The sequence below is a fragment of the Mesoplodon bidens genome (genome assembly GCF_964165515.1).
Source record: "Mesoplodon bidens genome assembly, chromosome: 15".
In the NCBI taxonomy this organism is placed as follows: Eukaryota; Metazoa; Chordata; class Mammalia; order Artiodactyla; family Ziphiidae; genus Mesoplodon; species Mesoplodon bidens.
In genome coordinates, this window is record NC_138171.1 from 23552037 (window position 1) to 23568360 (window position 16324).

General features: G+C 45.3%; 1 protein-coding gene across 2 annotated transcripts in view; it reads right to left on the reverse strand.

Moving 5' to 3' along the window:
• Window positions 1-16324, reverse strand: part of CNBD2 (cyclic nucleotide binding domain containing 2) — a gene marked incomplete at its 3' end in the record, with an annotated part of 63364 nt that overhangs the window by 22697 nt on the left and 24343 nt on the right. For both annotated transcript variants that reach the window (XM_081257887.1, XM_081257886.1), the window contains exons 6-9: window positions 13388-13544; window positions 12726-12877; window positions 10683-10821; window positions 1074-1188 (exon numbers count right to left, since the gene is read on the reverse strand). In XM_081257887.1, coding sequence (XP_081114013.1) covers window positions 1074-1188; window positions 10683-10821; window positions 12726-12877; window positions 13388-13544 — 563 coding nt within the window. The remainder of the gene's footprint in view (window positions 1-1073; window positions 1189-10682; window positions 10822-12725; window positions 12878-13387; window positions 13545-16324) is intronic.

Consider the following 16324-nt stretch of genomic DNA (forward strand, 5'->3'; position numbering starts at 1 on the left):
GAAGGGAGAAATGGAAGCATATTGTTGTAAGGTTCTGATCCTGTATGTGAAGTGGCATAATATCACGTGAAGGTAGCCTGTGATAAGTTAAAGGTATGTTCAACAAACTATAAGGCAACCACTAAAATAAAAGGACAAAGAGTTAGAGCTAATAAGCCAACAGAGAAAATGAAATGGCATCATACATAATAGTCCAAAAGAAGGCAGGTAAGAAAAAGAATATACCACTGAACTGTGTGCTCAAAAATGGTTAAGATAGTAAATTTCACGTTATGTGTATCCTGCTGCAGTAAAAAAAAAAAAAAAAAAAATGGGGGGGGGGAAATGTGTGGGATGTAGCTTTTTCTCTGGTGGATTAGCAATGGAAAAGAGAGAAAAAAAGAATTGACATGAGAAGAGAGCTGAAAGTTACTGAGCACCTCCCAGGCCCTATGAACACATGATCTGATTCGGTGCTCCTAGTAACCTGTGTGATAATGAGAGTGAACATCTACTATATACTAATACATCTAGGTAGTGTTCTAAGAGCATTATATATTCATTTGCTTAATTTTATAACAAGCCTATGAGGCAGGGACCATGAGTCATATTTTACATACTCTGAGGGCATCAGTGTGCAGGGACATGGAATCACTTGCCCAGTATCCACACAGCTAGTAAGAGAAGGACCCTGAATTCAAACATAGCTTGGCCCTGGGCCTATGCTCTTAACCACGACACCAGCGACAGACCCCAAGACACCAGGCCCAGAGGCTTGAGTACTCACCAAGATCACCCTGCTAATCAGTGGTATTCAAACCTGGCTCTGTCTAGCTCCAAGCTCTCTTTTTTCCACCCCTCTCCCTGGGCTGAAGCAAAGGGGAAAGGCTGAAATTGGCTGCAGGAGTGGGCAGGAGCCTCACCTCGGAGGGCCACGCGGACCAGGCTTCCACAGCTAGTAGAAGAAGGATGTCTATCCTGCCAGGACGTTCCAGCTCTAGATTTCTAAGATTTTGTGGACCAGGCACTGAGAACCCACAGGATCAGGCACCCCCTGCTGTGCTGCGGGCTGCCGGATGTGGATATCGGCTTACCCTTGAGGTGGGTGTTTGGAGGTGTGTCGTCTATCAGCTGCAGGTGCTGCCAGATCCACTTGTGGTAGAAGGGCGAGGTCGCAAGGTCTATCAACTGCAGTACTTCACAGCTGCCCTGGACACGTCAAGAGACACAAGCAGAAGGGTCAACCCCAGCTCCAGGTAGGCTAGGCTTTGAAGATAAGCTCTCTTTTGTTTTACTTGCTTAATGCAAGTGGTTTCACGTCCTTTTTAAAAATGAAAATGTTATCTACTCATCATAAAAAATTCAAATGGCTAAAGAGGCCTGAGAACTAAAAAAACAAAAAATCACCATTGAGGATGTTATTGGGACAACTGGTGAAATTGATTATGGACTACAGATTATATATTATATCAATGTTAAATTCCTAGATTTCAAAAATTATTCTGTGGTTAATTTCTGATCTTAGAAAATAATCACTTAAGTATATAGGGGTAAATGAATATGATGAATGATACTTAACTCTCAAATGATTCAGGCAGGAAAAATATATACATATATGTAAAAGCAAATATGGCAAAATGTTAATAATTGCTGAAGCCAGGTTAGGGTTATACAGGAATTCTTTGTACTGTTCTTGCAAATTTTCTGTAAATTCAAAATCATTCCAAAACTAAAAGTTTAAAAAATATTCAAATCAAACAAAGAAGAACATAGAGAAAGTTAAAACTATGTTAATCCTAACACCCAGAAATAACAGGGTAACACTTCGGTGAATATTATTTCAAACTCTTCTCTCTAAGCATATAAGATGTATAAATACAATTTTGCATAAATAAGTCCTTTAATGTAAAACAGACTCTTGTAACCTTTGTAAAAGCTCAATAATATATCAAGGACATCTTTTTATGCCAAGCAATATGGTTCTATGCTATTGTTTTTAATGATTGCATATTATTCTATGTATGCCATAATTTACATAAAATTAAAAATAAATATTCAGTTGAGCAAAAGAAGTCAGACACAAGGAGCACATACGATACGATTCCATTTACACAAAGTTAAAGAATAGGCAAAAGTAATCTGTGGTGACAGAAGTCAGAAGAGTGGTTACCTGTGTGGGGGCATTTTGTCTGGGAATGGACATAAGGGAGCCTCTGAGGTACTGAAAATGTTCTCTATCTTGATTTGGGTGATGCTTACACAGGGGTGTACATATGTAAAAATCCATCAAGCTGTAAAAGTTTAGATTTGAGGTCCTTATTGCATATATGTTACACCTCAGAAACATTTTTTTTTTTTTTTTTTTTTTTTGCGGTACGCGGGCCTCTCACCGATGTGGCCTCTCCTGTTGCAGAGCACAGGCTCCGGACGCGCAGGCTCACTGGCCATGGCTCACGGGCCCAGCCGCTCCATGGCATGTGGGATCTTCCTGGACCGGGGCACGAACCCGTGTCCCCTGCATCGGCAGGCGGACTCTCAACCACTGCGCCACCAGGGAAGCCCCAGGAAAACATTTTTGAAGATTAATATTTAGTTGTTTCTAATTTGCCAGTATTATATATAACTCTGATTTCGTTCAGGACAACAAAATCCCCAGTTTAAAAAAACTCACCGCCTTCCCAAACTCGCCTACAGTGGGGCTGGCAGTGACTCAATTCTGGCTAATGAGATACAAGTGGAAGACTGATGGATAAATCTCCAAGGAAAGCTATGGTTATCCTTTCCACTACCTTCTGCCTGAAACTCAGATGTGATGGCTGGAGGTGGAACAGCCATACTGTCGCCATTAGGATGAAAGCCATAAACTGTGGACGATGAAGGGAGAAGCTAGAAGGGGTCTGGGTTCTTGATGACTTCCTAGGACAGCTGTTCTAGCCCTGGATTGCTTAATTCTAGACTATTAATACTGTGACCTGCAGTGGACAGCAACTTTTAACTGATAACCTTGTACTTACATCTTAATGCCCGTAGTGGTCATTAAGGCAAGTACTTGAGTTCTCCTTCCAGGCACATGGCAGGATTATACTTTTCTACCCTTTGAATTAGGCATGGCCTTCTTACCACTTTGGCCAGTTTCCTTAGCAAAGTGACTTGTGATAATCCTAGGTAGAAACTTTAAAAGCCAGGGAATTCCCTGGCGGTCCGGTGGTTAGGACTTGGTGCTCTCACTGCGGGGGCCCCAGGTTCGATCCCTGGTTGGGGGACTAAGATCCTGCAAGCCGCTCAGCGAGGCCTAAATAAATAAATAAATAAAAGCCATCACTTGACTCTCAATATTACCTTCTCCTGTTCTGCCCATGTCTCCATGTGACCTGGGTCCCTGAGTGACCATGAGGAGTAAGGCTTCCTGCTGACCTGCTATGATCAGGTAGTGGGAGGAAGGAATATATCTTTGTCAATCCACTGAGATCTGAGGATTTTAAAAATAATTGTGGCTTAATCCAGTTTATCCTAATACAATAGCTATGCTTGACTATCTCCTTGGGATTCATTCCTAAAGGTATTATGCATGTTTTAAATTTTGATACATATTTCCAAACAGCCCTCCAGAAATGTTAGATAAGTTGGTTTTTTAAAAAATAAATTTACTTATTTTACTTATTTATTTTTTGGTGCATTGGGTCTTCATTGCTACATGTGGGCTTTCTCTAGTTGCAGTGAGCAGGGGCTACTCTTCACTGTGGTGCACGGGCTTCTCATTGCGGTGGCTTCTCTTGTTGCGGAGCATGGGCTCTAGGCACGCGGGCTTCAGTAGTTGCGGCACATGGGCTCAGTAGTTGTGGCGCACGGGCTTAGTTGCTCCGTGGCATGTGGGATCTTCCCGGGCCAGGGCTCAAACCGGTGTCCCCTGCATTGGCAGGTGGATTCTTAACCACTGAGCCACCAGGGAAGCCCCTGGAAATGTTAGATAAGTTTACACTCTGTCCAACAGTGCATAACAGAACTTGTTGTAATACATCTTTGTAGTACATTGACAACTGGGTTTTCGCAACCCTTTTAATCTTTTCTGAGAGGCAAGAAAGATACGTCATTTTTCTTATGTATTTCATACTTTATAAAATTTTAATCTTTTTAAGTAGGAATTCTAAAAGACACATTATAAAGGGTTAAGGTTCAAGATAGATTACTGCTGAACAGGAAGGAGAAGAAGAGATCAAACATTTAATAAGCCCTTATTATATTCCAGGCATTGTGCTAGGAGCTTTATTCAACATTCATTCAACAAACATTTATCTACCAGGAACTGCAGGTACTGGAGAAACACACATGAGCAGTTCTCTCTGGAAAGACTCTCATGGGTCTTTAATCGCATCTGTATCTGTGGAAAAAACAATTTCACCATGTGTTCCCAAATGATAAACTGTTCAAAATGAGTTGATTATGGGCATTAATTATGTTTGCAATGCTAGCGGAAATCATGTTCTCCAACTTTGCCGTTACCCCAAGGACGCACAGCCACCCGATGCTGATTTCTCCCTCTAGTGGCAATACCAGTAAACTACAGGAGTCGGGACAACTGTTTTTAGCAGATGAACATTTAAGCAGCTGGACAGGTGGGAAATTAAAATGAGAAAAAAAGAGCAGTCCCTTTAGAGGTGGCAGGTGCACTTCAACTCCAGCCAGAGGGGCCACACCAGAACATAGCCTGGTATTGCCTGATCTTCTGAATATTCAAAAGAAGCCAGAAATCAGAACTTTTATGTAGAAACTTCACATTAACAATTAAATCAGGTTTTAGCAAAATACTATAAGGGATAAACCAACTCATCTACTAGGCAAGAGGCTCTCTATCTGATGTCACTTTGTGACATCTGTATTATTTTTCTCAGAATGAAGTTCAAGCATTAGACATCACCTGCGACGCTTATTCAGATGCAGATTTCCAGAATTAATGAAGCAGAATTTCTGGGGTGAGGCAGGACTCTGCCATTTTCAGAAGCACTCTAGGAGTTTGTTATGCTTACCAAAATTTGAAAACTCTTCCCTTAGATCAGGGGTCCTCCAGCTTTAGTGCACATCAGAATCACCCGGAAGCAGATGTCAGTGTTGTCAGAACACAGATTACTGAGCCCCTTCTCCCAGAGTTTTGGGTTTAATAGCTCTTGGGTGGGCCCGAGAATCTGCATTTCTAATGAGTTCCCAGGTGTCGCTGCTGGTCCAGCGACAACACTTTGAGAACCACTGGATTAGAGGGTGACTGAGGTGAGTGAGCATGTGCTGAGCTAATCTCATCCTCACAGACTTTATGAAGTAAGCACATAGTCCAATTTTACAAATAAAGAAATGCAGGCTAAACCAGATTAAGAACCTTCTGCTGGTCAGGATGTAACCATCATGCTGAGTAAACAAAGTCTTGAATTTATATCCCTTACTGCTCATCTCCCCCATCTTTTCTGGTTATACAGTATCAAAAGAGCTTAGAGTTAAATTTGCAGACACATGGCATTCTTGGCTTTGGAGGCAATCACCCCAATATTTTAGGAAATAGGAAGCAGATATCAGGGGGAGAAAGAATGGCAAATTATTCAGGTTGGCCTTCAGGGCTCTCCACCACCAGTTTCTCTTCTAGGCTTTCTCCCACCTCTCCTCACATGACCATCAGGATTCTCCAAACTTATCAGACTCTTCCCCCCTCCACTGGCAAGGACCTCATCCTCATCCTCGCCCTCCTCTGGGTCAGATCCTGTGCATCCAATCCCCTTTTAGTGTTAGTGTGTAGAGGCTGGAAACCAAACACTACATTTCCCAAGGTACCCTGAAGCTAAGGCTCTGGATGTGATTTGGGTTCCACCAATCCAGTACACCTGGGCAAGGCTTGGTTTTGGAACGGTGGGACATCCACTTCACTAGTGGAGACGGTGGCTTCCTGAACTTGGCAGGAGCAGCAGCACCGGTGACAGTCCAGTTCTGGACTCTGATTTGGAGTCGTTTGGGAGTCATTTTCAGTCTAGAGCCTGTTTCTTCAGGTCTCCCCTCACCAGTAAATCTGTTAGCCATTTAACATCCCACAGTAAATCCCTTCCTGCTTGCATTAGCTAGACTTGACTGTTCTCTGGGACTGAACCCAAAAACCACAACACAAACACATCCCTGGTGACGCTGAAACAACCGGCTCTTGGGTAAAATGTATGCACGTCTATACATTTTACTGTTATGAAGGGTGTGTTACACACAATTTATAAATAATAATAAAATATACCACACTTATTGGAAATTCCATATAGCCAATCGATTCTCACAGAATGCTTTTATTGACTTTGGCTGAACTCATATCAGTGGCTAGTCTATAGTCACAATCCAACCATAATTTGACAAATGAATCTGCATCCCAATCTATAAATTTAATATTATTAAGTCTGACTTGTACTCTACTGGTAAACTATTTCTCACCCTCTTATAAATTATATTCATTAAATTGAAACCTCTTTTAGCTTTAACACTATGTCTATCAGAACTTCACCTGTTCATCAATTATATAACTGCTATGATGAAACTATGATGAGTCATTTTTGAATACTGGAAAACATTTCCTTAATTTTCTGCTCTTTACAATGTAATGGCTACAGACCCAGCCCACTTTGAAATTTAATCTGCATTATAAACATTTCCTCTATAGCTTTCTTAAGACAATCAGCAAAGCCATAAATCAAGACCTGACTTAGAGAGTCTGCCTATTTCCATTGTGTGTTCACATACTCCCACCATGGTCGATTTTCAGCTACCAATGGGAAGTCACTGTACATGGAACTGAGAAGAGATGTGCACAATGGTAGAGATTTCCACCATATGGATACTATGGGCAAAAGGAACTTCAAGAGCATAGATAATAGTAAAATGCAATAAATCCAGGAAATGATAAGTTTTTCAGTATTTATTACCCTTGTTTTCAATATTTAATTGTAGGTTTATATAATTTAATTTTTAATAATTATCATGTGTACTGACTTGCAAAATTCCTGAGAACTTAACAATCGGCTCTCTCAAGCCAGGAAGAGCCAGCTCCAGCACACAACCAATCTTGCCCCCTACTTTTGTCTAAGGGCCCAATACTTCAATGCTCATCTCCCACCTCACATCCTCCAGGAAGCCCTCCTTGGAGCCTTCAGCCTTTAGAGAGTTCTGCATCCTGAATTCTTGTAATTCACAGGGTTTGTACTAATCGCTTGGTAGTCGGCATTGACAACTTTGTCTACACTTAGAATCTAGTGGAGAAGATATATAAGGAGAGAGAACCAATCTTTTCTTTTTTTTTTAATATATAAATATATTTTATTTTTGGCTGCGTTGGGTCTTCGTTGCTGCGCGTGGGCTTTCCTCTAGTTGTGGCAAGCGGGGGCTACTCTTTGTTGCGGTGCATGGGCTTCTCATTGCGGTGGCTTCTCCTGTTGCAGAGCACAGGCTCTAGGCGCACGGGCTTCAGTAGTTGTGGCACTCGGGGTCAGTAGTTGTGGCTCGCGGGCTGTAGAGCACAGGCTCAGTAGTTGTGGTGCACGGGCTAACTGCTCCATGGCATGTGGGATCTTCCCGGACCAGGGCTCGAACCCATGTCCCCTGCATTGGCAGGCAGATTCTTAACCACTGCGCCACCAGGGAAGCCCCAGAGAACCAATCTTTTCCACCTTTGTATCCCTCCAGAGCCTGGGCCACTGTGTCATGATCTTGGCAAAAACTTGGCAAATGTCTGTGGTGGCTTAACGTGTAGGCAATAGGTATACAGGAGATATTAAATATGGGAGTTTGGGGGCAAAATTCTGGCTCTGCCACTTACTAGCTAGGTGGCCTTTCTTAAGGCATCTTAGCTTCAACTTCTTCATCTGCAAACTTGGAATAATAATATCTTCCTGGTAGAGCTACGGTGAAGATTTATGGTAGAATGGTACTAGGTACACAGTTATTCATCAAAGCACTGTTTGAAATAGCAAACGTTGAGATAACCTAAATATCCATCAGTTAGGGAACTGGTTAAAGTACAACCATACATATAGAATCTAAAAAAACAGTACTGATGAACCTAGTGGCAGGGCAGGAATAAAGACGCAGACGTAGAGAATGGTCTTGAGGACACCGAGGGGGAAGGGGAAGCGGGGACAAAGTGAGAGCGTAGCATTGACATATATACACTACCAAATGTAAAATGGATGGCTAGTGGGAAGCTGCTGCATAGCACAGCACAGGGAGATCAGCTCGATGCTTTGTGATGACCTAGAGGGGTGGGATAGGGAGGGTGGGAGGGAGACACAAGAGGGAGGGGATATGGGGATATATGTATACATATAGCTGATTTACTTTGTTATACAGCAGAAACTAACACAACATTGTAAAGCAATTATACTCGAATAAATATATAAAAAAATAAAGCACAACCATACAGTAAAATACTCATGAGTGGTAAAAGAGAATGAATGAGTTCTTTATGTACTGATATGGAACAACCTACAGAAATACTCTTAAATGAAACAGCAAAGTGCAGAACAGTCTGTACAGGATGACACCACTTATGAAAAAAAAGGAAAAAACATATACACACGCATTTGCCTGTATAGAGAGAGAACGTGTGGAGGACAGAGACACAAGAAACTGGTGCTGGTGGTGGTCCCTGGGGAGGGATATTCTGGGAGAGAGAGGGGGGAGGGAGACATCACTCTTGTGAACGTTTTGAATTTTGAAGCATGTGAAGTACTACCTATTCCAAAATAAACAAAAAAAAAGATTAATGATGTCAGTAGAACTCCTAGCACAGGAGCAAAGAGCCTCAAAAAAAACAGTGACTCTTATGATGATGATTATGATGATGAACTACTTAGGATTTGAGCAGGGTCAACAACTGATGGAAAGGTCAACTCAAATCCCAAGTCCCAGCTTCTGGGAAGAAGAGCTTTGGGGTCAGACAGACCTGGGTCGAACCCTGCCTCATGCCCCTCATCAAATGCGTGACCTTGAACAGCCACCTAACCTTCCTTTCCACCTCTGTAAAATGGCAATAATGACAATATCAACCTCCTTAAATTTTCTTTTCATTATCAACCAACAGAGCAGGGGGCAAAGGACATAAAGCAATTCACAAAACACAAAATTCAGATAGTAAACAAACAAGATTAATCTCACTAGTAATCAGAAAAAAACATAAGTTAAATCCTCAATGAGGCAGTAATTGCCACATATTAAATTTAAAAACTTTTGAAAGAATGACGGCAGAGCTTGGTGGCACTGGCAAAGTTGTATGTTGCTGGGAGCTAGAGAAAGTGGATCCCTCCTTGTGAAAAGCAGTTTGTTCCAAGAGTCATAAAAATGGTGATGCTAAGCAATTTCAATTTTGGAAATCTATTCTGTGGTAATGAGCTCATTTGTCCCTCTTCCTGGAAAGTTGTATAATGTGGTGGTATCACTTTTACAATTTAGAGATTATAATTATAAAAAGTGATCTGGAGACTTCCCTGGTGGCGCAGTGGTTAAGAATCCACCTGCCAATGCAGGAGAGACAGGTTCGAGCCCTGGTCCGGGAAGATCTCACATGCCATGGAGCAACTAAGCCCGTGCGCCACAACTACTGAGCCTGAGCTCTAGAGCCGCGAGCCACAACTACAGACCCCGAGTGCCACAGCTACTGAAGCCCGCGCGCCTAGAGCCCGTGCTCCACAACAAGAGAAGCCACCGCAATGAGAAGCCCGCGCACCGCAACGAAGAGTTGCCCCTGCTTGCCGCAAGTAGAGAAAGCCCGTGTGCAGCAATGAAGACCCAATGCAGCCAAAAAGAAATAATAAATAGTGACCTGGCATCATTAAAATTCAAGAGCCAAATGCATAATTTAAATATGTACCTGTTTGTAAATAAACATGTATATGAGCTGAAGGAAGGGGTCCCCTCCCCACACCTGCCCTCTTTGTAATATAACAGCTATATCTTAACGTTCACAGCAACCCTCTGAGGGAGGGTGGCCAAAATGTGTCCTTTGTCTTTTTCTTTTTTTTTTTTAACATCTTTATTGGAGCATAATTGCTTTACAATGGTTAGTTTCTGCTGTATAACAAAGTGCATCAGCTATATGCATACTATAACCCCATATCTCCTCCCTCTTGCGTCTCCCTCCCACCTTCCCCATCCCACCCCTCTAGGTGGTCACAAAGCACCGAGCTGATCTCCCTGTGCTATGCGGCTGCTTCCCACTCGCTCTCTACTTTACGTTTGGTAGTGTATATATGTCCATGCCACTCTCTCACTTCGTCCCAGCTTACCCTTCCCCCTCCCTGTGTCTTCAAGTCCATTACCTACATCTGCCTCTTTACTTCTGTCCTGTCCCTAGGTTCATCTTTTTTTTTTTAGATTCCACATATATGTGTTAGCATACAGTATTTATTTTTCTCTTTCTGACTTACTTCACTCTGTATGACAGTCTCTAGGTCCATCCACCTCACTACAAACAACTCAGTTTCTCTTTACGGCTGAGTAATATTCCATTGTATATATGTGCCACATCTTCTTTATCCATTCACCTGTCGATGGACACTCCTTTGCCTTTTTAAGTAGGACGTGGGAGCTCAGAAAAAGACGTGTTGAAGGCCAGGGCTCTGCCAGTCACCAGGCTACAGGACATTAGATTAGGCACGCTCTTCCCAGCTTCACCACCCTACCCCAGACCTCTTTACCTTACACACAAACACGATGGAGGATGATTCTACAAAGTCCTTTGAGATCAGCTGCCCGTATGAGAACTTCTCTTTCTTCCCCAGGATTACGAGCTTCCAGAGCTTCTCATCGGACCAGGAGTGAAACAGATCCATCTTCCTGAGGGGAAAAGCCTGTTAGACTTCATCGCCCTCTGTCACCAAGGTGGCTCAGCACTTAGCAATTTCCAGAAAAGGAATATGTTCTCCTGCTCTTGCAAAGGCTTGAGGTGGAAGATTTCACACCCACCCTGCTCGCTAGCCTAGCCTGCAGCTGGTCTCCTGTCACTTGTCCTTTGCTCCCCTGCCCTCTTCTCAAGGCCCTGCCCTTCAGCTGCTCCCCTAACTGAGCCTCAGACGCACCGGGGGTGGTTGGAGCTCTGCTTCTTTCACCTCCGCTCCTCCCTCCAGGAGCTTCTCCCGGCTGAATCCCCTGCCAACCTTGTTACCACTGAGCTACTCCCATTACAAGGAGCACCCAAGAGTTCCTCACTTCAGCTCACTGGCTATCCTGTCCCCCAGCCCAGCAGTCCGGGCCCTACCTTTGGTTTGGGCAGCTCATTCCAACCCCTGTCTCCTCCAGCCTATTGGCTTCAAATCCTCAGCCCTGGGCCTGGGAATGGGGGAATTCTGGACTCTCCTCTTTTGGCCTGTTTGTGCCCTGTGGTGAAAGGCCCACCCGGCAGTGACCACCCCTTCCGCTGATCTTGAACCTCATACACCGCTGATCGTGGGCTTCCCTTCCCTCGCAGGTGGCCCCGCGGGGCTGCCAACAAAAATCATCTTAGATCTTCTCAGCTCCAACAGATTATGAGCCCTGAACTCGGGTGATTCAGGTCTCAACCTAGGCGAGGGAGCACCGAGTTCTGTCCAAGGCATCAAAGGGGAACAGGGTCAGTGCCATGCCCAAGGAGGAGAAGGGTCTGGAAACACAGGAGGAAAGCAGGGCCACCACAGAAGGAGCACCTCCTGGGCCAAGACTGAGCCACGCACTTCCCACGATCACCTCATTTGATTCTTACAATGACCTCGGGAGAGAGGAATTGTTATCCCCATTTTACTGCACAGGAGACTAAAGCCCAGAGAAGTGAAGCGACCTATCTAGGGTCCCATGGTGGATAAGCCTAAGAGCTGAGATTAGAACACGGTCCTATTTTTCTTCCACTGTATACAAAAATGAACTGTCCCTCCCTTCAGAACCGAGTCCCTCCCTTTTCGGGCTGCAGCCCCTTCATGCAGATGGCTTTCTCTCAGTTCCAGCCCACCCCTCTGCTCAACACGCTTCTCTATGGCCCTGCAACCCTACAACCTGTATTCTCAGTGCCAGTGCAGATGCTCCATTTGATTTTCACTCTTTTCCTCAAGGCAAGTAACTAAAGATAATTAAACGAGCACCTGCATGCGCCTGGCACTGTGATAACATAGGGATGATGATGGTGAAAAAGCCAGGTCTGCCCTTGCCACTGTGCTGCTTACTGTCTGATGGCACAAATAAACTGTAAAGAAAGTATTATATGATCAAGAATTACAGTTTGGATGGGGCTTTACGGAAACACAGGGTAGAAGCACTGAGGGGGCACCCTCTCTATTCTGGAGTGAGGGTAGCTGGGCTTGGTTAGTGAGGCGGGGTGGTGAAGCCCAGAGACTCTGAGTCAGGCATTCTGGACACATCACCATCCTGAGCCTTGCTTCCCTCACTGTAAACTGGGGAGAAAAAGAGAAAGAACATCATGGGTTGAATGTGAGATTAGATATAACGGGTGGTACAAAGGGCTGAGCATCCTGCCCGGCCCAGCAAGTGCTCAATGCATGTTAGCTATCCTGTTGTTACTATCCCATAAGGAAGGGATATTTGAACTGCGACCTGAAGGTATGTTAGGAGTTTGCTAGACCGAGAAGTTGGGTGGGAGGTGGGTACCAAAAAGCATTCCAAGCAGAGAGGACAGCACCTAGTGTTCCCCACTGGGTCTAGGACAAAGGCACCTAATAGACACACAGGGGGAAGATGCTGGCTGGTGGAGTTACCTAAAAAATTCAAACCGATGCTGAGCATCCTTTTTAACTTCTTGGTCCAGTTTATTAGCAAGGAAATCCTCTCTGTCAACAACCAAGAACTCTGTTTCTTCCATACAGACCACGGTGGCCCTCCTCACTGAAGAAGTTAGAAAGCCCATTTCCTGTTGGGTAGGCAGGGGCAAAGGCAAGTGAGAGGTCACCCCTGGCGTTGTGCCCACAGCCCTGACCACCTCTTCCCTGCTTCCATCTCCCCTGAGAAATCTCTCCTCCCCAGACTGCAGGTTCCCTGGACCGCCTTGTGCCCCTGCTCACTCCCTGCTTCTATGGGCCCACGCCCCTCCCTCTTAATATGCTGCCTGTGGAAAAAGAGGCAACTGGTTTGACCAGGGCAGAGAAAGGAAGCTGGAGAGGCCTTGCTGAGGAGTCACTGCATCTCTAGGGGGTTATAGAGGGAACATACTCCTTAAACATCACAAACGAAGTGGTGGGACTTGGACATCACTGGCTCCAACTCAGTCGGCATTTGACAGGTAAGGGCTCTGTGACCCACAACAGGGCAATGACTTGCACAGAGTGAAAGGCAGGACTGGGCCTGGCCTAGAGGTTGTAGCAGGAGTCCTGTCACACCCCGAACCCCACCCCAGGAACGCAGACCCGTGCCCCGTGCTTACCCCAAAACAGCTGCCCTTTTGCAGCAACGTTGGGTGGGGGTCCAGGAAGGCACTGATGCCATCTTCGTCCTCAGTCACGGCCACCGTGCCCAGGTAGATAAAATAAAAGCTGTTGCCCCTCTGGCCCTTCCTGACGATCACACGCCTGCGACCAAACCTGGGAAAAAACCATGGCCAGTTGACCTGGTAGCAACACAGAGTCTGGTCCCTAAGGGGAGGAGATCTGGACGGGCCGTGCTCCCTGCTCTGGAGTATGAAAGCACAGACTGGGACTAGAAGGGACCTCAGAACAGCCCAGCCCCATCCCCATCAAGCTTGACCCCTTCACTAACATTTGTCCAGACGCCCACCTCCATTAGAGGAAGCTGCCGGAGAGCAGAGCCTTTGTCAGTCTGCTCAGGCAATGAACAGTTGTTGAATAAATGAATGAACAAATGCTGGAAGCAATGGATGCGTAGCTAAATGATTACGACCACTGGCTTTAGAGTCAGACCAGGATCCAAATCCTGGTTTTGCCCTTAGCTGTGGGACACTAGGCAATTCATATCCCCTCTCTGAGCCTCAGTTACTCTTGTCTGTAAAATGCAGATGAGCATACTTAGAAAGAGATGGATAAATGATCTTATTATGATCCCTAATAGCTCACTATCCAACTGGGAACCTTTAGGGCAGAGGTACCCAGGTTCAGAGCAAACTAACAGTTCTTAGGCTCAAAGGAGGATAGTTTCTGTATTTCAAATGCAAGTTCAAGTCAAATCTCACTTCTTTTAGTGTTTATTCATTTCCTTCATTCATTCAATAAGTTAGACAAATACCAATGGTGTCTAACAGGTGTAGTGATAAAAAATACAAATTTTGTTCTCAAAATTATGGTTAAATACAAGAAGTAAATAAGGTTTAAAAATGCTTTAAAAGACGTAAGGCACAGGCTAATTCAGAAGCAGAGAGAAAGGGCACTTAACCCAGTTTAGGAAGGCCAGAGAAGGCTCTAGGATGGTGGCTAGAGTCATCCAGGTGGCCAGAGAGATGAAAGAGTGTCGTGGGGCTTCCCTCGTGGCGCAGTGGTTGAGAGTCTGCCTGCTAGTGCAGGGGACGCGGGTTCGAGCCCTGGTCTGGGAGGATCCCGCGTGCCGCGGAGCGACTGGGTCCGTGGGCCACAACTGCTGAGCCTGCGCGTCTGGAGCCTGTGCTCCTCAACGGGAGAGGCCGCGGTGGTGGGAGGCCCGCGCACCGCGGTGAAGAGTGGCCCCCGCTCGCCACGGCTAGGGAAAGCCCTCGCACAGAGATGAAGACCCAACACAGCAAAAATAAATTAATTAATTAATAAACTCCTACCCCCAACATCTTTAAAAAAAAAAAAAAAAAAAAAGAGTGTCGTAAGCAGAGGGACCACCATGTCCAAAAGCACAGAGATGGCTGGAGGCCTGGCATATTCAAAGAAAGAACAGTAAGCTCCATCAGACAGGACAATGTACAAGCCAGAGGCTTTATCAATAGAGGAAAGAGGCGACAGCCCAGACGACAATGACTAGATGGGAGAAGGCAAGCATATTCAGCCAGGAAATAAGACTTTGGGGACGAGAGAACACAGGCCAGCCTTCATTCCAGGGTAGACCCTCAGAGACCAGAACCTACATTTTGGGAGTGAAGAGATATCTCATACAGCAGATATCTGTTGTTTTCTCTGCCAAGCATCTGGTCACCTTTTTCCACCAACTGCACCCTGATTTTACTTTGGGGGAAACACCTTTTCTTGACTCTTAGACAATCGGAACATCACTAACCCACTGGTGATTCAAGTGAGATCACCCTGGCTCAGAAAGAACTAATCCCAAGGCTCTGACTTGATTGTGAAGAGGTATTCTCTCCTTTCCAATGGACTGAACCTGGAAAGCTAGAAGTTTGGAGCTGTGGCTGTAGCAGCCGGCTTGCCACCATGAAGGGAGAGTCTCAGACAGACACTCTCCTTTGCATTTGCATAAGTTGCTTATGCAAATGAAGTGCCAAGAGATGGAGAGAGACAGACACAAACGTGGGTCCTGGTGACACTGAGCCCCTGAATCCAGCTGAGCCTGAAGCTGGAGAACTATCCCAGGACTTTCAGATACATGAGCCACCAGTGCATTCCCTTAGGCTGGGTTTTCTGTCACTAGCAAGTGGAAGAATCCTATCTAATCTGCTAATTCCCAGTCCCAGAAATAGTAATCAGCAACTTAGTGGAGGGCTTTAACAATTACCACCTCCTGATGTTCACAAAAAGCCTGTAAAATTCATATTATTATCTTTATATCACTCATAGGGATACTAGGCTCAGAAAGGTTAAGTGGCTTGCCTGAGGTCACACAGCAGACGGGGCATTAAATTCCAGAGCTTCTAAGCCTGTGACTCTTTTTCTTTCTGTGACGACATTCTGCCTGCTATAGAATCTTACTTTAAGACAGCAGTGGGGGCTCCCCTGGTGGCGCAGTGGTTGAGACTCCGCCTGCCAATGCAGGGGACACGAGTTCGGGACACGGGTTCGTGCCCCGGTCCGGGAAGATCCCACATGCCGCAGAGCGGCTGGGCCTGTGAGCCATGGCCGCTGAGCCTGCATGTCCGGAGCCTGTGCTCCGCAACGGGAGAGGCCACAACAGTGAGAGGCCCGCGTACTGCAAAAAAAAAAAAAAAAAAAAGACAGCAGTGACTCCCTCTCTTTACTGGGCTAGAACAAAGCAGATGGTTCCCTTTGCCTGGAATGTCCCATCTACACCTCCACTTGTCAAATCTACCTGTTCAAATGCCACCTCTTCTGTGAAACTCCCTTGGCCAAGCTAGCTGGAAGGTTACCTCCTCCTGGCTTATTATCTGCGAAACAGACCCTGCATGGGTCATAAAGGGTCGTCTGTAACCCATAGTTAGTGTGGTTATGTCTTAGACTGTGACCACTATGAAGGAAGA